The following is a 22,228-nucleotide window of genomic DNA, read 5'->3' on the forward strand; positions in this document are numbered from 1 at the left end:
GATTGAAAGAGGACATTGGGTCCCATTTTGAGTGGTAAGTAGATAGACATGGTTCTGAACCTGATTGAGTTCACTGTAAACTATCATTGAGGTGAAAACAAGTATGTCTCATCATTTCTGCCTCTCTGGTAATGATCTAGTCACCCCATGTGCTTTCCACCATACAAGCCTAATGTTCAGAGCCTTCCCTTCCATCCTCTGAGGAATATTCCCCATGCCCAGATTTGGATTTGAATTTTAGTTTATTTTCTGCTTTCATTTGGATTGTGAAAAAATGAATGGAAAACTACATAATATTCTTGTTTTAAATGAAAGATAAAGGGCAGAGTAGAGGAAATTCTTTTAGCTTCGCTTTTTTCCTGTTTCCTTCCCGGTTCTGTACATAATATTGTTTTTGCTTGTTTGTATGCATTTTTATGCTGCCAGCTCAGAAAGGACCTGCCACAGAAATGATGTAAATTCAATAGCAGGTGACTTCCGTGCGGGAGCCTAACAGCAAGCATAACTTCTCGTGTAACTTCTGAAAGCAATATGTACACTATTTGTTGTCTCAGTGTTTGGCTATTCCTTTTGTGTATTGAAGTGGCCTTCTAATATAGTCCTTTTTCTCAAAAACATTAATATAGTGAAGGTAACTACTAAAAATGGGAGGTTTAATTTATCACAATAGTCAGCTGGTTGGCTTTAGTAGTTTGACATATATAAAATCCAGTTGTGTAGCTGAAAATGTTCTCCAAGGTTTTATAAAAACTGAAAACTATTAATGATTAGAAAATGAAATTCTTCTATTAAATGAGAACCAGAGCATAACGGTTCAGCATGTTAGTGTGGAGTTATTTTTTTCAGCAACCAACCCTGTCAGATATGACCATGTATGAGATGAATTTCTCTCTCCTTGTTGAAGACACGTTGGGAAATATTGACCAGCCACAGTACAGACAGATCGTTGTAGAGGTGAGTAGTAAGAAGGGAAGATTGCTGAAGAAATGCCTTCTCTCTGCTCCGTGAAAACTAGTATAAGGGAAACTGCCTATGAGACCCAGAATCCTATTCTTTCTGGTACCCTGATCTCTCCTGTGAGACCCAGAACCCTATTCTTTCCGGAACCTTGATCTCTCCCAGCCGAGTCCTCAAGAAGATGGCCACCCCTGACCCAAGGCAAGGCACACGAGCAATTCAGACACCTCAGGCTCCTCCAGGAAGGGAGAACCGACCCCTGCTTTTCAGCCACACAATCACCCCTCAGCATCAAGTGTATCAGCCACATCATAAAAGTACAGGAAGTGACCTTTTTCTATTCACTTTCTTTTCTTTTTTTTTCTATTCACAGAAATAAGCACAACTATTGTAGAAAGTTTCAGCAGTTTAGAAAATTATAGAAAAGAATATGAGTTTCCCCCACACTCACTAGCAAGAGATCATTGCTGTTAATATTTTGAGGGACATCTTTCTAGACATCTCTATGTGCAGAGAAGACATGTCATTGCATGCTGTATCACTGCCCTGTATAAAGTTACCTGTAAAATTAACAGAACACATATGCCCTTTTGTCATGTTAAACATCACCCCAAATACATAGAGAAGCCACCAATTGATGAGTTTAATATTTAGCTCATCCGCACTTTGTCTCTTTCCACGGGAATGTATCCATCCGACTTTTGTGTTTCTTAAGGGTAGATAATATGTCTTATTGCTACAGAAGCTCTGTGTGACTGCCAACCTGGACATGGCACCTCCTAAAATCTAGCATGTCTGGAGCTGCAGTCAGAGCTGAGTCGATTTAGCCTCCTCTTTGATGTCCCAGGATGTGGAATAGTATCAGCCAATCATTTTCACAGCATGAGGCAGACTGGGTCGCGAAAAGATGGGGTTATTAGACAGGTGAATGCCTTCCATGTCTAGTACCCAGCATCTGGGACATACAGTGGACATAGAGATCCTTCTTGTTGACCACAGTGAGGTCATTCCCTTTGCAGAAGACATTTTCCTTTAGACCTACAGCAAAACTTCATATTCTCATGGCTAAAGGCCTGCCCTAAGGTTTCCCACATTGTGACCCCTGGATTTTACTGTGTTTCCTTTGGTTCTTTCAGGTTCTGTTTTCAAAGCATCGAGATAAAATACAGTCAATAAGAATCCAAAATTGGGAACTATGAGGCGTGTTTCCTGTTCAGTATACAAATTAGGAGCCATAAACATCATCAGAGAGCCTTTACCAATTATTGCATATGCAGATACTATTTTTGCTTATAGGAATTTAGCATCTAAAATGAACATTACCACTTAGGATAGGTGTATGTGATGGCCAAGCAATAGAGTGATTCATTAAACTAAGATGGTTCATACAGACCAAATAGGACTTTTGTCACAGGGGTCAGAGTTAAACATATTTTTTAAAACATGGCCATCCCTTGAGAAACTACTGTGGCATCACAGACTTATACTCATTTGAGTCCTGGGCTCCAGGTCGTTTGATCCTGAACCTAGGTCCAGAGTCTCCATTGAACCTACCTGGCTTCTCTGGCTTTGGTCCCTGACCCCTCTCTCCACAGACAGTGTTTTGGTGTCTTGCCAGCAAGGATCGACACCCAAAGGCCCAGAAAGAGTTCAGACACTTTGGGTGAATAGGGTATCATGTATTATGTACACGATGGGTTAGGAAAGTCATTTTTCTAAGTTAACGGTTTTATTTAACTGACTAAAAAACATTTCTAGGGATACACACAATGAAAAAAAAAGGTGCACTTTCCAAACAGAATTTATGCAAATAACTTGCAAAATTAGGAAGATTCCTTCGATAGGTGATCCCTGAGCCTCTCATCATATAGAATATCCTTTGGATCACCCATCCATCTGATCAAAGGGTGAAAACATGTCACTATTATGGTTCATATAGTTGGCTTTCAATGTCTGTCTCTTCTAGTTACTTATGGTTGTATCCATTGTACTGGAAAGAAACCCCGAGCTAGAATTTCAAGACAAAGTAGATCTAGACAGACTGGTCAAAGAAGCATTTAATGAATTTCAAAAAGATCAGAGTCAGCTAAAGGAAACTGAAAAACAAGTAAGTACACAGCTTTTTTTTTTTTTTTTTGAGAATTTTTTCATTGTCTCAATTCTTTAAAATATCCCTAATCTCTTTTCATTTACTTTATAAAACAGATTCACAGGTGCAAAATAGGATACTTGAGGGGCAGTCTGCCTTTTTCCAGGAATTAATGTTACTTTTTAGTTAATTACTAGGCAGTTCAGCTGTGAAGTTCTGACAAAAAAGAGATCTAGAAAAAGATAAATTTCCTTTATATGGTTAGCATAAAAATGTTTTATCAGAGAGGAGGCATAGACTCCAGAAGGCTATAAAATTAAATTCTGGGGACAATAGAATGCAGTGACAGGCTACGTTGGTGCTGTGTACTGCCTAATATAGGCCCTTCCAGGTTCTCTGTTTAATATTTTGTGTTCAACTGTAAAGAGGTTCTCTAAGTAAATAAAAATTATCAACAAAGGAGAGAATACCAAAAATATCTGTCCTTGTTTTATATACACCTCAGGAAAATGAAAGAAAAGCTCGGGAATCTCATATTTTCCATAAGGAAATCTTTATGTGAATTTATTTTTCCCCCTAAGCTGACACTGATTTTACCTGTCAACTCTTTACAAACAGATCAAATGCCTTGCTTACTGTTTTCCTTTGTAGGATGACATGACTTCCTTTTACAACACTCCTCCCCTGGGAAAAAGAGGAACATGCAGCTATTTGACAAAGGCAGTGATGAATCTGCTGCTGGAAGGAGAAGTCAAGCCAAACAATGATGACCCGTGTCTGATTAGCTAGTGGGGAAGGTGTAGGAAGCTCTGTTGAGACACATGTTCTGAAGTGTGTTGTGTGTCATGTTCAAGCTTAATCAAGGCAGCCATTAATACACGAACTGAGCATGCTGGGGAGGTGAATGCCACATCCTTGGCAGGGTTATGGACCTCTTGCATGTCATAGCCAATCTAAGGGTAATGGTAAATGCTTTTAATCAAGCAGGAAAAAGTTCTCATGATTATGCCAACTACAATAGTAATCCTCACTGAGTGATAAAAATAGTTTATGAATTGAAAATTTGCCACTGCATGTTTTATGATCAAATAGTTCATCAAAATGAATCTTTGCTCTTTGGACTGAATTCTTACCATACTGCCATTAAAATAAATTTGCCAACTAGTAATGCATACTGGAAATCAAAAGATGTTGAAAGAATGGTGAACTTCTCCTAGTGGTATTGTCATGCTAAAAGATGTTAATATACATCATAAAAGCAAAGTCAGCCAGCTGATATTTTGGTTCTCAAAAACTGCATTATTAATAATATTTTAGTATACAGAGCTATTCTACAGTTTTTACATTGTAAACATGACTGTGGTTTTGTATTTGCTAAATATAGGGGTTGGACTAAAATATAATAAATCTGTACCTTATCAAACATTTTCTTTGAGCTCCTACTAAAAATAGGACATGTCTATGATTGTTCAAAAATATGTTAAATTTAGGCTCAGCACAGTAGCTCACACCTGAAATCTCACCACTTTGGGAGGCTGAGGCAGGTGGATCACTTGAGGTCAGGAGTTCAAGACCAGCCCAGCCAGCATGGTGAAAACCCTGTCTCCACTAAAAATACAAAAATTAGCCAGGCATGATGGTGCATGCCTTTAAACCCAGCTACTGAGGAGGCTGAGGCATGAGAATTGCTTGAACCAGGAGACGGAGGTTGCAGTGAGCTGAAATCCTGCCACTGCACACCAGCCTGGGTGACAGAGCGAGACTCCATCTCAAAAAAAAAAAAAAAAAAGAAAGAAAAATAAATATGTTAAATTTAAGGACTGTTAACCTGCTTTCTACTAGTAAAAACAACATTAAGAGTCATTAAATTTTATTTCTGAATTAATGAACGTATCTGGACATTCTTTGTTCCTAGGTTCACAAGATTGAGCTTCAAACTCCCGAGTGTTTTCATTTAATTGATTTAGAGGTAGAATGGAAGAGAATCTATGGTACCTACCATTATACACATTTAGTTGCCCAGTTTACTTAAACTTTAATAAAAGTAGAAAGTAGATTAAACATTTAAATTGTATTTATTTCTTTCCTAAATAGAAAAAAAAAAAGGCCCATGAGTTTGAGCCCTTGCCCCAAAGAGAGTTGTTTTTCTGATCAATCTTACTGGAGTTTCACCTGAGAAGATAGATTTGTCACATAAAAAATGCAGCTTATTTGTAGAGTTTTGAAAGGATGTAAGAAAGGGTGAGTGGCTTCAGTATTGAGTCAATTGATATCAAATGAATGGATGTGTGAGCACATGGAAAAATCTGCTGTCAGTCACATTTCTCATAACATTGAGGTACAGTGCCGAGATCTTGCATAAGAAATTGTATGGATATTAGTTGGCAAAATTGAGATGAATGAGACACAGTTGGACGCTAAAGAACTAAGGAGGGGGGTTGACAAAGAATAGAATTAAACTACTTGACTCAATATGTTAAGAGAGTTTATGAAAAGATAGTCGTGAAGGGTGAAGCTAATTTGTAAAACTTATGCCTGAAAAAAACTTAAGCATGAAGTCCATGGAGAGGGAATTGAGAACTGACACTTCATAACTGGGGAAACTGGAAATTAAAGAAAGGGAAAAAAAGACTTAAAATTTTTGTTTGCCGAAATTTGTAGGAAAGTCAACTGTGTTGTAGTTTTAAGAATTTTTTTTAAAAATCTGATTAGCTGAGCAAAGTTACCAGAAAACTGCTATCCTAGTTGAAATCAAACATTACTTGCAAATGTGTTTTCTGAGTGTTAGCTTCCTGCTTAAATGTTACATATGCAAAATTCTGAAGTTTTCCTGTGCTACTAGTGAAAGCATTCAGAATCTGTGACATGTATTGACTTTGTGCTTTGAGATTCAAAATTTATTGTTCTGAAAGTTATATTTAGAATCAGTAAATCTTGATATTCACCTTTACAAAAGCCAATGCCTGTTTTCTAATTAGAAAAGCAAAAAATAATAAGAATTAGAACACAGAACTCATATGAAATTTAGAAGTCTCATTTGGTCTACAGAGCCCAAATGTTTTAACAGCTGCACTAGAGACCGACAGAAAATATTAGCACATTTATTTAGGCATGACAAGATTTAAATCTGATTTAAAGCCTCCTCTATCACAATGGCAGATTCACTGCGTAAGTTTATTGTACAAGCAACGTCTGTTGGAAACTCCTGACTGAATATCAAGTTCAACTACATTTTCAGAGCATCATTTTAAGAAACAGGATGTTTTCCAGATTTTTTGCTATGTTTTTTAAGCCTGAAAACATCATATTTCAATTTTTAAAAATCAAAATGGGGAAACAACCAATGACGAAAACCACATGATTATCTCAATAGATGCAGAAAAGGCCTTCGATAAAATTCAACACCCCTTCATGCTAAAAACTCTTGATAAACTAGGTATTGATGGAATATATTCAAAAAATAAGAGGCATTTATGACAAACCCACAGCCAATATCATACTGAATGAGCAAAAGCTGGAAGCATTCCCATTGAAAACTGGCACTAGACAAGGATGCTGTCTCTCACCACTCCTATTCAACATAATATTGGAAGTTCTGGCCAGGGCAATCAGGCAAGAGAAAGAAATAAAGGGTATTCATATAGGAAGAGAGGAAGTCAGACTGTGTCTGCAGATGACATGAGCCTATATCTAGAAAACCTCATCGTCATCTCATTCCAAAAGCTTCTTAAGCTGATAAGCAACTTCAACAAAGTCTCAGGATACAAAATCAATGTGCAGAAATCACAGGCATTCCTATACACCAACAATAGACAAGCAGAGGGCCAAATCATGAATGAACTCCCATTCACAATTGCTACAAAGAGAATAAAATATCTAGGAATACAGCTAACAAGGGGAGTGAAGGACCTTTTCAAGGAGAACTACAAACCACTGCTCAAGGAAATAAGAGAGGAAAGAAACAAATGGAAGAACATTCCATGCTCATGGATAGGAAGAATCAATATTGTGAAAATGGCCATACTGCCCAAAGTAATTTATAGATTCAATGCTATTCCCATTAAACTATCATTGACATTCTTCATAGAATCAGAAAAAACCTACTTTAAAATTCATATGGAACCAAAAAAGAGCACATATAGCCAAGACAATCCTAAGCAAAAAGAACAAAACTGGAGGCATCACACTACCTGACTTCAAACTATACTACAAGTCTACAGTAACCAAAACAGTATGGTCCTGGTACAAAAACAGACACATAGACCAATGGAACAGAATAGAGATCTCAGAAGTAAGACTGCACATCTACAACCATCTGATCTTCAACAAACCTGATAAAAACAAGCAATGGGGAAAGGATTCCCTATTTAATAAATGGTGCTGGGGAAACTGGCTAGCCATATACAGAAAACTGAAATTGGACCTCTTCCTTGCATCTTACACAAAAATTAAATCAAGATGGATTAAATACTTAAATGTAAAACCCAAAACTATAACAACTCTAGAAGAAAATCTAGGCAATGCCATACAGGACATAAGCATGGGCAAAGATTTCATGATCAAAACATCAGAAGCAATTGCAGCAAAAGCAGAAATTGACAAATGGGATATAATTAAACTAAAGAGCTCCTGCACAGCAAAAGAAACTATCATCAGAATGAACAGACAGCCAGAATAGGAGAAAACTTTTGCAATCTATCCATCTGACAAAGGTCTAATATCCAGAAGCTACAAGGAATTTAAACAAATTTACAAGTAAAAACAACCCCATTAAAAGGGGGGCAAAGGGGCTGGGTACGGTGGCTCACGCCTGTAATCCCAGCACTTTGGGAGGCCAAGGCGGGCAGATCACGAGGTCAGGAGATCGAGACCATCCTGGCTAACAGTGAAACCCTGTCTCTACTAAAAAATACAAAAAATTAACCAGGCGTGGTGGCGGGCGCCTGTAGTCCCAGCTACTGGGGAGGCTGAGGCAGGAGAATGGCATGAACCCAGGAGGCAGAGCTTGCAGTGAGCCGAGATTGTGCCACTGCATTCCAGCCTGGGCGACAGAGCAAGACTCTGTCTCAAAAAAAAAAAAAGGTGGGGGAGGGGGCGAAGGACATGAACAGATACTTCTCAAAAGAAGACATTTGTGCGGCCAATAAACGTATAAAAAAAAGCTCAACATCACTGATCATTAGAGAAATGCAAATCAAAACCACAATGAGATAACCATCTCACACCAGTCGGAATGACGATTATTAAAAAGTCAAGAAAAAACAGATGCTGGCAAGATTATCAAGAAAAGGGAACCCTTATGCACTGTTGGTGGGAGTGTAAATTAGTTCAGCCATTGTGGAAGACAATGTGATTCCTCAAAGATCTAGAACCAGAAATACCATTTGACCCAGCAATCCCATTACTGGGTATATACCCAAAGAAATATAAATCATTCTATTATAAAGATACATGCACACCTATATTCATTGCACTACTATTTGCAATAGCAACGACATGGAATCAACCAAATGCCCATCAATGATAGACTGGATAAAGAAAATGTGGTACATATACACTACAGAATACTGTGCAGCCATAAAAACAACATCACGTCCTTTGCAGGGACATGGATGGAGCTGGAAGCCATTATCCTCAGCAAACTAACGCAGGAACAGAAAACCAAATACCGCATGTTCTCACTTATAAGTGGGAGCTGAACAATGAGAACACATGGACACAGGGAGGGGAACAACACATACTGGGGCCTGTCAGAGGGGTGGGGAGGAGGGAGAGCATCAGGATAAATAGCTAATGCATGTGGTGCTTAATACCTAGGTGATGGGTTGATAGGTGCAGCAAATCACCATGGCACAAGTTTACCTATGTAACAAGCCTGCACATCCTGCACTTGTATCCCAGAATTTAAATTATTTAAAAAATCAGAATGTGGGATCAACTTGATGTCCTCTTCAATATGTTATAAGCCTGTGGTGCCTTATTCACACCAAATAACATTTATTGGACACCTGAATACATTTAGCTTTTCACCAAAACTCTTAAACAGTAAATTCAGGGCCAGGTGTGGTGGCTCACTCCTGTAGTTCCAGCCACTCAGGAGGCTGAGGCAGGAGGATTGCTTGAGTCCAGGAGTTGGAGGCTGTAGTGAGCTAGGGTCACACTATTGCACTCTAACCTCGGTGAAAGAGCAAGACTCTTGTCTCTTAAAAAAAAAAAAAGTAGATGCAGATGCTTTAAGCCTTTATGAGCATGTATATTAAATAGATGGCATATGAAAGTGCATATCCACACTTCACAATGTGGCAACAGTTATAGCAGCACAGAAAGACCACATTTAAATCAAGGACAGGTTGAAAGTAGCATATAGCAGTATGCAGCCATATAATAAAAGTCCCCCATCTCAGAAACTAAAAACATGAATGAAAACTGAGGCAGAATGGACCAGCAAAACCTTACCGGCAGCATTCAAACAAAGGAAGCGGGTAGTACAGCCTCGCACCATAAACTCTGAAAAGCAGCAGCGGACAAAAGACCTACTAGAATTAGGATTTGGCTCCTATACTTTGGCTTCCTAGAAGCTGTGCATGGGCAAGGACAAGGTTAGTTAATTTGTGAAAAACCAAATGCATTTGGAGGGAATCGGATGCCTGTTGAGTCGGCACTTAGGGGAAAATTCAGAAAGTGTTTCTCCAAGGTGGAAGCTCCTGCCCCACCACACATACCATCATCCGGCATCATATAGCAGGGCTACTGCCAGCTCCCACGCTCAGCGCTGTGTGTGAGTGAGTGGCACCTTTGTACAGAGAAAGGCCCTTTCTCTGAGCAGATGCAACCCCACACCAGGACACATGGCTCAGAGTAAACTGGATTTCAGCCCCCAGCTGCATTCTCATTGGCTCCCTTGTGCGGTGCACTGACCTCATGACTGTCTCAGTCCTGCTCCCCAAGGAAGGGAAAGCTGTTGGGAGTGGCATTCTGACTCTGTCTGGGAGGGAGGCAGATGAGGAGCAAGGCTCCCCAGAACTCATTGTCTCCGATGGCAGGCGGTCTGGGAGCTGGTCCTGACCTGGTTCTTGTTAGCTGAGAGGGTGAGGCTTATGAGGAGTGGTGATTGGAGTTGACTGTCCCCTCTTCTTATTTTTTTCTGTAATGTTGTTTAAAACTGGACAGAATTCACTCTGCCTAGTCCAGGGCATATCCTGTTTCCAAGGACAGCATCTTCCAATGTGGGTGGTTCTGCCAAACAGGGTAAACTTTTTCACTTGTGACAGAAATGCTTAGCTTCAGGGATAAATCCCACCTCCTTCACTCCCATCTCTCCAGAAGTTGCTCCTCCTCTCCTAGCCAGGGAGGAAAAGTGGGGGAAACAGATGGCTTTGGGGCTTTCCTCCTCATGGGAGTGGGGAACTTAGGGCAGGGCTGTCTGTCAGTCCCTTTCCCCTCTGCTCGGTTGGTTCTTGTGCTGGTACTTTTTCTCTTTGAGTTCTCTGTCTTCTGAGGACTGCATATTCCTGACTTGTGTCTTATTGTCTAAGAGGAAGGGACTCAGCTGGAAGCAGCTTGGAGAAGACCAAAGAGTTCAGGTTGGGTGGGAGAGTTTCAAAGACCACGCACACTGTAACTGGGGACCCACAAGGCTGCTGTGCAGCCATGAGAAAGATGCAGAGAAACTGCCCATCAATTATTTTTTGTAGAGACAGGGTCTCACTATGTTGCCCAGGCTGGTCTCTTACTCCTGGCCTCAGGCGGTCTGCCCACCTTGGCTTCCCAAAGTGCTGGGATTAGGTGTGAACCACCATACCCAGCCTTATGCCTGTAAACAATGTAAATAATACTACAGAATTAAAAAGATAGATATAGAACCCATTCTGAAAGAAAATTTACTCTAGGAAATAGAACATCCTCCACATCAAATGCCCTATAGTCTAAAAGAAATTAAAGAGAAAAAGGATCAATGAAAAAACAAGTCAAAGACAAAATAAGACACTACAATAAAATAGAAAGGAAACTTAGAGCTAAGGAAATGAGTTTCATAAATTAGAAACAGCAAAGAACAAAATACACACAGCTAAAAATTGAGTTGCCAACACACAGAACCCTTGAGATAATTCAATCAAGTGCTTATTGAGCATCATCTATATGCACCTGACACTGTTCTGGCACAGGGTTAAAAGAAAAAAAAAGACAATCCCCTGTCCTTGTGGAGCTATGTTCTCACTGGGGTGAGGACATAGGTGGTATGTACTGATGATAAATGCTGTGGAAGAAAATAAGGGAGGATGAGGAGGAAAGAGTGACAAAGGTTATTAGATTTCCTGGGGTTGTGGGAAGGCCTCTGATAAGGGAATATTTGATCAGGTGGAAAAAAAAATAGAGATGGGGGTAGACAAGTTTGATCCAACATAAAGAAAACTGGTAGGTAGAGAAGGACACGAGACTGGCACAGAAAAAAATTCAAATAAATGATGTTTTCCCTAAATAACTAAATCTGCAGATCAGGAGAACACATCATGTTTCAGAAAAATTTAATACAGAATGAGCAACATTGAAACATATATTGGGAGAATTTACTTGGAGAAGTTTATGCCAAAAAAAGTCATCTATCACTCAATTTCTCCACATCAATTCAATGTTGTACAATGTGACCTGAGATTTTTTTTCCCCAAATACTTATAAAGGCAAATGAAGAATTCTTAAAATATGCAAGGACTCAGGAATCATATAACACCTGCAAGCCTCTCTTGAAAATAATATTTGATGAAATCCAGTCAACCAAGAGAATTGGTGTGAAGAGTATAGTAACCAAGAAGACACAAAACATAAGAAGTAATTATGGACTGGGCGCAGTGGCTCATACCTGTAATCTCAGCACTTTGGGAGTCTGAGGCAGGCAGACCACTTGAGTCCAGGAGTTCAAGACCAGCCCGGGCAACATGGCGAAACTCCGTCTCTACAAAATAAACATTTAAAAATTAGCTAGGTGTGGTGGTAGGTGCCTGTAGTCCCAGTTATAGTCCCAGCTACCAGGGAGGCTGAGGCAGGAGGATTGCCTGAGCCCAGGAGTTCAAGGCTGCAGAGGGCTGTGACAGCACCACTACACTCCAGCCTGGGCCACAGAGTGAGACCCTGTCTCAAAAACAAAACAAAACAAACAAACAAAACTATGAACTATGACTCCATTAAAATTTAAAATTAATAATGAGATTTACAGTTACAGCAAAGAATGTAAGAATGAAAAACAAGTTTCACAATTTAAAATAATATAACTAATGGGCTGGGACAAAAATCCTAGAGCTTGTTGACAACTCAGTAGGGGCTTGAGCGGCCAGTGTAAGTGAGCTAACTTCCTTGTCTTTCACAGCAAGAAGTCAATATTCACTTCGTTTTTTAAAGTTAATCAAAATATTAAAAGTTTTTAAAGTTTATCTTTTAAAATACAAAAGTGGCCAGGTGGAATGGTATGTGCCTGTAGTCCTAACTACTTGGGAGGCAGAGGTGGGAGGATCACTTGAGCCCAGGAGGAGTTCAAGGCCAGCCTGGGCAACATAGCAAGACTCTGCCTCTAAAAAAAAAAAAAATTAAATTTTTAAATAATTGTAAATTATCAGAAGGGTGGCAGGGGTGAGAATGCATCAGAAAATTGACCATATAGCTCAAGATAAAAAAATAGAGAAATGACAGTCTCCAGATCCAATATAACTGGGATTCTCCACTTTAATATCAGACAGCGTTGAATTAAAGGTAAAAAAAAAAAGTGTGCATCTGTAACAAGAATGTAAATGGCCTAAATCTCTATACAACACAAAACAGCATTCTGGCAGAAACTGCTAGCTGTCCACCAAAACCTATTCTGCCCTTGCATGACCCAAAATTATAGGTAAGTATATAGCCGTTCAGATACACCCTGCATTTGCTTGGGATTTCAATGGAATGTGAGCAGAGGTGAGTGCCACCCCAGGCCTGGCCCATAAACCTTCCTGCCTGCCCTCTGTGCTTGTCCCTTTCCTCGTAGGTTGGAATGACAATGACCAAGGTGATGGCATTGAAGATGGCCACAAGGCTTCAGCCCAGCTTCCTGTGAGGCTGTCTCTCTTTTCTCCACACCCACTCTGCCTACAAGATCAGCTCTCATTGACAATTGAGCCAGGGTTCTAGCAGAAAGTAGAAAATGTATCCCAGTTATCTGGATGGAAAGAATTCAAAGATTTGTTTAACTCGATCTAAAATAGGAAATGGAAAACGTAAACTATTATATTTACTTGGGGGCAAGGAGGCAAGGTTCTACTTGTTCTAGCAGTTTACAAAGTATAAGTATCAAAATATATAAAGTGGGCAGGTGCAGTGGCTTGAGCTTGTAGTCTCAGCAACTAGGGAAGTTGAGGCAAGAGGATAACCTGAGCCCAGGAGTTTGAGGCTGCAGTGAGCCATGATCGCACTGCTGCACTCTAGCTTGAGTGGCAGAGAGAGACCCTGTCTCTCAAATAAATAAATACATTAATTAAATATATACACACACACACATACAAGTACCTGCAAATCCAAAGAGAAACAAAAACATAATCAGAGATAATTTAACACCTATAACAAATAAAATCCATGAATATAAATAGTGATATAGAGGATGGGAATAATATGTAATTATCATTACATATTAATATATAAATATTTAATTCCATATCCAAACAAAGATTCCATTTAATTCCATATTCAAACAGATTGTATCTTCTATTGCCCCTGAGACATTTCTTGAAACTGATCATATTTTGGGTGCCAAAGAAAGCCTCCAGCATTGCAAAATTAGAAATAGTACAGATTGCATTCTCTTATGTCAAACAAAAGAAAAAAAATCTACAGTTTAATATCCAAAATAGAAAAAAACAAAACCCAACCTTTTGGAAATTTTGAAATTCCTTTCTAGATTGAAACTAAAACTAAAATTTCAGAATATCTAGACTATGATCGAATTTCTATATATAAGATGGCTAAAACCATATTCAGAGAAAAAATCCACAGCTTTAAATGTCCTACTAAATAAGACAGAATGGAAATAAATTGACTAAATGTTAATTTCAAAAAAACTTTTAAAATTATGACAAAGTAAACATAAGCACAAGAATGAAAATGATAAAGTGAAACAATTTGATAACAGGAAAACAGAATATATCCAAGATCTGGGTTCCCCCCAGCTTTATTAAGGTGTAATTGACAAAAGTTATATCTATTTATGATGTACAATGTGAAATGAATTGAGCTAATTAACATATCTATCACCTCACATTTTTTAATGGTGAGAACATTTAAGGTCTATTCCTTTAGTAATTTTCAAGTAGACATTATTATTAACTAGTCCCCAAAAACTGTTTTTTGAAGAAACTCTTAGATAGCTATACCCCCAGTCAGCCTAATTAATGATGGAGACTAATAATAGCTTTGAACACCTAATATACTACGTGCTGTGCTTAGTGCCCTATGTATATCAGCTCTACTTTATAAGGTAAGAACTATTATTCTCATTTTGCATATGAGGAAACTGAGGCACGGGGTTTAAGCATTTTGCCCAAGGTCTCACAAGTAGTAAATGACTCAACAGTCAGATTCCAAGTCACCAAATTAGAGCTCAAAAGAGGAAGTCATCACAGATGTAGAAGACATTTTAAATTTTAAATTTAAATGATACATAGCAACATTAGAAAATTCTCAAACTTGTGACATGACTGCCTCAAAGGTGCTTCATGAAGAACCAGGCTCATCTGTTTTCCAAGAGCTGAGAAGCCCGGGGTAGGGCTGGAGTGACCCGCTGTCACCAGGCTTGTGCCCCGGTTTACCATAGCCTTGGCTCCTCTGTGACAGGTACGGTATCTTGTGGACAACAGAATGGGGGCAACGGGGAGCAGCTTCCCTAAATGAGGAAGATGGCAACCTTGCGGCTCTGAGAGAAGTGTATTTATTCTGAAACCTGGCTTAATCCTTTCTTGCAACAAGATTACCTGAGGCATATCTGACAGAAAAAGCAAGCCCCAATTCCATCTTGTGGAAAGCACTAAGAGCTACTAAATAAGCCCAGACATTCCCAGCATGAGTGTATTTCATTCCCTTTGAGATCCCACCATAAAATGAAAGTGAAGAAACTCGATAACATCAGTTGCCCACTGTCAGGTGTCCACCTACCATGGTGGAGGAGAAACAGAATGCAAGGTAGGTAATTAACGGTCCCATCTTATGCAATCAGTACAGTGAACTAAATGGGGCAGGTTTAAGTGGCAATTTTGGCTCAAATGCCAGCTGAGCCACCAGTAAAGATGATGGGTTCAGAAGGGTTGGGATCATTTAGAGAAGTGTTTGTTTTCTGAGGCTGAAAGTGGGAGCTGTAATCAGGAACCTTTCATGCAAGACGTGTTTCTGGTTCTTCAGATTCAATTGTTTTTTGATAGAGACATTGCAAATTATGAAAGCACAGCTCATGACCTAGAAGTGTGGCAGCACGATCGTTTCCCTTCTGGACAAATTCCTACAAGACTCTGGGTTGAAAACAGCAGGATGAATCCAGGCAGAAAGGAGATGCTTCGAATCTGATTTTTTCCTGCAACTTCCTTTTCCAAAAAAAAAAAAAAAAATAGCGGAATGATTCTCCAGCCATTGAAATCATTAGTCTGCCCTCAATTAACAAGATTCTGTTTAGTTTTAAGATTTCTGGCCGGGCGTCGTGGCTCACGCCTGTAATCCCAGCACTCTGGGAGGCCAAGGCTGGTGGATCACGAGGTCAGGAGATTTAGACCATCCTGGCTAACATGTTGAAACCCCATCTCTACTAAAAATACAAAAATTAGCCGGGTGTGGTGGCGGGCGTCTGTAGTCCCAGCTACTTGGGAGGCTGAGGCAGGAGAATGGCATGAACCTGGGAGGCGGAGCTTGCAGTGAGCCGAGATTGCACCACTGCACTCCAGCCTGGGCGACAGACCGAGACTCCGTCTCAAAAAAAAAAAAAAAAAGATTTCTTTCTTGTTTTGCTTTTATGTGTGTGTGTTTGTTTATTGACCTATGTGAAAGGAAAAGGTGTATTCACATTTTTAGTATTCACAATTTCTTGACCCATAAGTTTATTTTATGCCAATTTAGACCTTCACGATCACCAATTTCATCCTGATGATCAACATTAATTAACTTTCACTTGCAAGTAGCCATGTCCAGGTCTCCAGTGGGAAAGGACAGAGTCTGAGAATTCTCTGAGAGTCTGAGAATACGGGTTCAGGCCCCATATCTCCCTTTTTCTGGACATGGTCGACTGTTCGGCAAATCACTGATGCTCTCTGAACCGCAGTCTCCTTATCCTTTAAGTGAGTGAATTGGGCTGGATTTTTGCAAAGCTCCCCTCCACCTCTACCTTTTTATCAGTTCATCTTCCATTTCTGTAACTGCATCCCCTTTCCTTTAAGTGTTTCACTCCCTTGTGTCTGTCTTTCGAAGAGCTTCTCATTCCCTTGCCTTAAATTTCACTTCTATGCTGATAACTCCTACACACACACATCTTGATGTATAGACACATGCATCTAGATATGAATAGATATGGATCCTGTATTGCTATTTAACCACCAGAAACTTCCACTTATCTGTCCTACTATCTTTCATCAAACCCCTTATCCAAATTTTGTAGAACTTGCTATTTCCTCCCAATATAGACGTTCTCCATTCTGGATTTAAGGTCTCTTCTCTATGGCCTCCCCATTATCCCAGAGCCTGCACTCATACTTAATATCCTTCTTCATCAATTGCCAAGTCCTATTGTTGTCTTCTGTCTTCGGAATCTGACGTCTCCTTTCTGCTCCCACTCCCGGGACCCAGTGGCTTCGTTTCTCAGTAACCACTCACTTGATATCTGGCTCAAACCAGGAGAAAGTTCCCCAACAGGGAGTGGGGACTGCTCACTTGCCTGTCTCGCTGTCATCGTAAACAACAAATGAGACAAAGAGATAATGCGGTTTAGGACTCAGCTTTCAGTTCAGAGGAATGGATGCCTGCAGCCCCAGGAAGAAATTGAAAAGCCAGGGAGCCAGACACATCCCATGGGACCCTGCCCAGAGCTCAGCCACCGATTGCCCGGGACGCCCACCCCAGTGTCCGTCAGACCCTGCCCTGAGCCTGGCCACAAACTGCCTGGAAACCCACCCCAGTGTCTGTCAGACCCTGCCCATAGCCTGGCCACCCACTGCCCGGGACACCCGCCCCAGAGTCCATGAGACCCTGCCCGGAGCCTGGCTACCCACTGCCCAGGACACTAACCCCAGTGTCTGTCAGATCCTGCGCAGGGCCCGGCCACCCACTCCCTGGGACACCTGGCCCAGTGTCCATCAGGAGTTTTGGCTCCATCTTTGCTAAACGCTTTTTGTGATTGATTTCATTTAGCCCTGACACCATTTCTGTGAGGAAGGAACTGTTGCTGCTTCTGTTTGAGAAATGACAAAGCTGAGTAGCTAAGAGGTTTTTAAACAGGCCTGTGGCAGGGTGGGGGTTAGAGCCAAGTTCTGCAGGATTCCAGATCTGGGCTCTCAACTCCCTGCACTAATCTGCCTTACCTTTTAAACCAGCTCCTTTTGGTTTATTTTTTAACTTCTGTATTCTTTTTTTAAATGACAATTGTGAGACAAGATAGCAAACATAAAAAGCCACGTTTGCTCATTTCTGCTTGAACCCCTCACTGTGATGAAATGCAGTCCTCTGGAACAATGCCTTGAGGACAAGGCAGGACGGAGCCCGCGGCCACCCACGTCTGTCCCTGAGTCACTACATCCTTGAAAAGATAAATGACCTGATCCTTTGCCTTTGCCTGCACATAAGATAACGTCTGAAAGGGTAGTCATCTAGAACCAGATGTACTCTCACATCCAAACTTTGACATGATTTTGCACATACTTAACCCCCGCCACTTGCATATAAGCTGTGGCTGAAACTGCTTTGGAGCAATCTGACCCATCTGCTCTGGGCCCTAGGTCTCAGCCTGTTGTCCTCATTAAGACTTCTGAATAAAACTAATTTTAATTCTTTAAAAGCTTAATTTTTGTCTTTAGTCAACAACAACAATGGCTAAGAAAAAGCAAGTCTGAAGTGGTGTCCTCAGTGGAGGGAGAGTCAGTCCCCCTGTTCTTCATTTTTTTTTTTTTTTTTTTTTTTTTTTTTTGAGACAGAGTCTTGCTCTGTCTCCCAGGCTGGAGTGCAGTGGTGTGATCTCAGCTCACTGCCACCTCTGCCTCTTGGGTTCAAGTGATTCTCGTGCCTCAGCCTCCCAAGTAGCTGGGACTACAGGCGTGCGCCACCATGCGAGGGTAATTTTTGTATTTTTAGTAGAGATGGGGTCACCATGTTGGCCAGGCTGGTCCGGAACCGCTGAGCTCAGGTGATCCGCCCACCTCAGCCTCCCGAAGTGCTGGGATTACAGGCGTGAGCCACCGTGCCCTGCCTGAGAGCCCCCCTGTTCTAAAAATGGAAACTTTCTTCTATTTCTGTTGCCTCTGCCTCTGCTCCATTGCATCTTCCCTCCGCACCCTTAATGGAGCTCTTGAGCTCAGTTCAGGATGGCTCTCAGAATTCCAGAGATTTGGTTGGGGGAGTCGTCTCTCGGGTCATTGCTTCCCATGGGCATGGCACCTTTGACTGACAAATACAGAAGGGCTTGTAAACATCTCTTCCTGTCCAGGACTCAACACCTTTTAAGATCCATGGTTTCTAAAGAAAAACCTGGATTTGGTTGAAACCATGCAGTTTGTATGCCATGATTAGGAGGAGAGACAGGGGCTTCTTCCCAGGCTGTGCCCTGCCCTGATCCTGGTGAGGACCCACATGGAGTGAAACCCCTGAGGGGCACCGCAGAGGGGTCAGGGGAGGTGGGCGGCAGAGACTACACGCAGGCCCTGGCATTTCCAGGGTTGTACTCATGCAAGATGGTTCTTTTGAACCCAGAGGTTTAGTCCCTAACAACTCAGACCTGCGCCTGGAGGAGCACATCTTCCATAGGGGAGGGCACATTTTATTTTTACCTTAGAGTCCACCACCCAGTCCCCATCCTCCCTGGGCCCCACTAAAAAAAACAGTGACCTAGATTGGGTTGTCCTGATATTTTTCTTGCTGCATTAGAAAATAATGATGCTATCCTGGCGAGTTTAGAATCCTTTAAGGAACGTGTGATCAAACGGTGGGACTGCTCACATCAATACTGTTGGGAATGAATGTGCCCCTTCCCTTTTTCTCCCATACCCCAAATATTCTTGCGGGTTCCTTTGTTCCTGGGTTCTTCCACTGAGAGGATGAGCAGGTAACTTCCTGTTGCTAAGGGGATCTATCCCACCGATAAGTACTATGTCTTCTGCCCATCCATTTGTAGGACTCGAGTCTCACTATCTGTTCCCTACACGAGGGAGCTGCCTACTAGAACAGCTCTCATTGACAATTGAGTCAGGGTTCTGTCAGGAAAACCTTCTATCCACTGCAGCAGAATTGAATATCTATAATCACCTCACTCATAAACCTTCACTGGCTCCCTATTTTCTGCCTCTATGAGTCAGTCCCAGCCATTCACAGCCTTCAAAACAAACACACTCTGGGGGGTCCCCTTGTCTGAAATGCACTTCTCCTTCTGTCTTATTCAGTCCTTCCTTTCTTGTTTCCTCTTGTCTTCCATAACTCTAGAGTTTCTACTGGGTTTTATCTTTGAATTCAGGGATTCCATGTAACTCCATACAATTATAGACCACAGACGATTCCCTGGTGAATTAATGATTCAGAAGGTCAGCACTTTCTTTAGCTGAAGTAGAAGCCTTCTGAGGCCCAGCATCCAATAAAGGCTAAATAAGTTCGGTGTCTTCACCCAGTGCCCACTACAGAGCTGAACGTGTCGTAGAGGCTAAATAAATGCTTGCTAATTGATTAAAAAAAAAAAAAAGACTGGACAATAAATATCTATTATGAATGGGGATTTGCCTAAAGGGAGATAGAATTATCTGATTGGCTGAAAACAGGAAAGTGACTAAAGGCTGTTTTGGTAGTTTTATGAGTGTGCAAATCAGAATTAGAGCAATTCAGTAAACCTGTGCATGTTGATCTTATCTGAAATATGGAAGGTTAAAAAAAATTCTAAGCCTGGCGTTTATGTGAACAGGTGATGAATGACTTTAGTAATTTGTAAGCAAAAAGCTTAGAATTCCAACTTTGCTTTGTAAAAATAGCTTGAGTCACATTCTGAAGCTGGAAGGTTTTACGCAAATTAATAATACAGGTGATTTTTCAACTTATGTTGAGTGGGTAAGTAAATAACCTGAACTAGCAGAATCAGCAGTTAGCTAAGTGGTTCTCTCAAATGCATCAAGGACTGTGCCATTAATTTTCTCTGCTGTGGAGGTGGAGGATGATCCCAAAACAATTCCTTCTTCCTTTGACTTGGCCCCTTATATCCTTGATAGAGCTTAGTCACAGCTCTTTGATTAAATACATTGTACTGTGAAAGCTTCCTGGGATTTGTCAACTAAAACTAAAATCCTAAGCCCCTTAATGATGGAACAAACCCTCCCTAGGCCAAGGGAACCCCAGAAAAAAACTTAAAAATGGAGTTCCTGGGCCGGGCATGGTGGTTCATGCCTGTAATCCCAGTGCTTTGGGAGGCCAAGGCAGGCAGATCACCTGAGGTCAGGAGTTCGAGACCAGCCTGGCCAACATGGTGAAACCCCATGTCTACTAAAAATACCAAAATTAGCTGGGCGTGGTGGCACATATCTGTAATCCCAGCTACTCAGGAGGCTGAGGCAGGAGAATCGCTTGAACCAGGGAGGCCAAGGTTGCAGTGAGCTGAGATTGCACCACTGCACTCCAGCCCGGGTGACAGAGCAAGACTCCGTTGCAAAAAAAAAAAAAAAGAGGTTCACAGCAATGATGGGGAGGGAGGCTGGACATACCTCATTATCCCCTCTCCCTTTTAATACCCAGCTGACCAGCATTAGTGTTAAAATAGAGATCATAAGACTAGCAAAATGGACTCTTTGTGACAATAAGATACCAAATTATAGACAAGATCTAAGGCCATGCAAGGCAAGGGTTAAGTCATACCTGCAGGCCCTCAATATTGCTACATAGCATCCTTATCTTAATTTAAAACATTCCTTTCTGCTGACTCCAAGTTTTAGAAACAGCCTTACACTTTTAATCAAGTAATCTCTGAATCCACTTATAACCGCTAAGCCCCTGCTTCAAGATATTCCACCTTTTTGGGCCAAACCAGTGTGTTGGTTCCCAGTGCTGAAGTATGTCTCTGCCTGTAACTCCTGCCTCCCTCATTATAAAACTGAACTGTAATCCAATCGCATGGGGTTCACTTCCTCAGGACTCTTTGAGACTGTATTTCCCTGAGCCATGGTCACTCCTATTGGTCAGAATCAACCTCTTTAAAACACCGTATAGAGTTTGGTTTTTCTGTTAACTGAGAAGAGGCCCAGAGCAGGAGTGCAGAGTGTGAGGTGAAGCAAACGGCCGGCTTCCCTCTTCGCGCTTTCCCATCAACTGGAGGAAAGGTGCTCTTCCTTAAATCTCTCGGCTCCCTCTCCTCATCAGAAGCAGAGGAACCAGGAGTGACCCTAATCAGAGTCTAAAATTAGGATCATAAATGAGAAAGGACCCTGAAAAGTATTATAACACTTTAATATATGGTATATAATTATCGAAGTTTACTTGCCATAAGACAGCAGGTCTGCAGGGTGGTTATCCTATCACACGCTGCGGAAGAATGAAGCTTGACCATTTTTGAATCTTTTAACAGACACTGCATTGATGTACATGTGGGAGCCTGACTTTAATATGTCCATGTTGGCATGAAGGAGAGTGATTGCATGGGCCTTGGGGCTGACCTCAGCCCTCCCACACAGGAATCTCTGCCAAATCCTCCCAATGTTAATACTTCACTTGACAGGTACAAAAATATAGTTAGAGAGAATGAATAATACCTATTGTTGTTGTTATTATTAATATTATTATTATTATTTTGAGACCGAGTTTCGTTCTTGTCACCCAGGTTGGAGTACAAGGATGCAATCTCGGCTCACTGCAACCTCTGCCTCCCGGGTTCAAGCAATTCTCCTGCCTCAGCCTCCCAAGTAGCTGGGATTCCAGGTGCCCACCACCATGCCTGGCTAATTTTTGTATTTTTAG

The 22,228-nt window shown here is 41.2% G+C and overlaps 1 protein-coding gene across 11 annotated transcripts in view; it reads left to right on the top strand.

The window, feature by feature from the left end:
* The window catches only part of PHKB (phosphorylase kinase regulatory subunit beta), a 238,738-nt gene extending 233,807 nt beyond the window's left edge, over positions 1–4,931 (top strand). For 10 of the 11 annotated variants that reach the window (XM_054533204.2, XM_054533198.2, XM_024233087.3 and 7 more), the window contains 3 exons: positions 847–954; positions 2,924–3,064; positions 3,698–4,931. In XM_054533204.2, the coding sequence (XP_054389179.1) occupies positions 847–954; positions 2,924–3,064; positions 3,698–3,835 (387 nt within the window). In that variant the 3' untranslated portion in view covers positions 3,836–4,931. 11 annotated transcript variants of the gene reach the window in all.
* Positions 4,932–22,228: the final 17,297 nt, after the last annotated feature.

This window comes from Pongo abelii, chromosome 18 (genome assembly GCF_028885655.2).
Source record: "Pongo abelii isolate AG06213 chromosome 18, NHGRI_mPonAbe1-v2.0_pri, whole genome shotgun sequence".
In the NCBI taxonomy this organism is placed as follows: Eukaryota; Metazoa; Chordata; class Mammalia; order Primates; family Hominidae; genus Pongo; species Pongo abelii.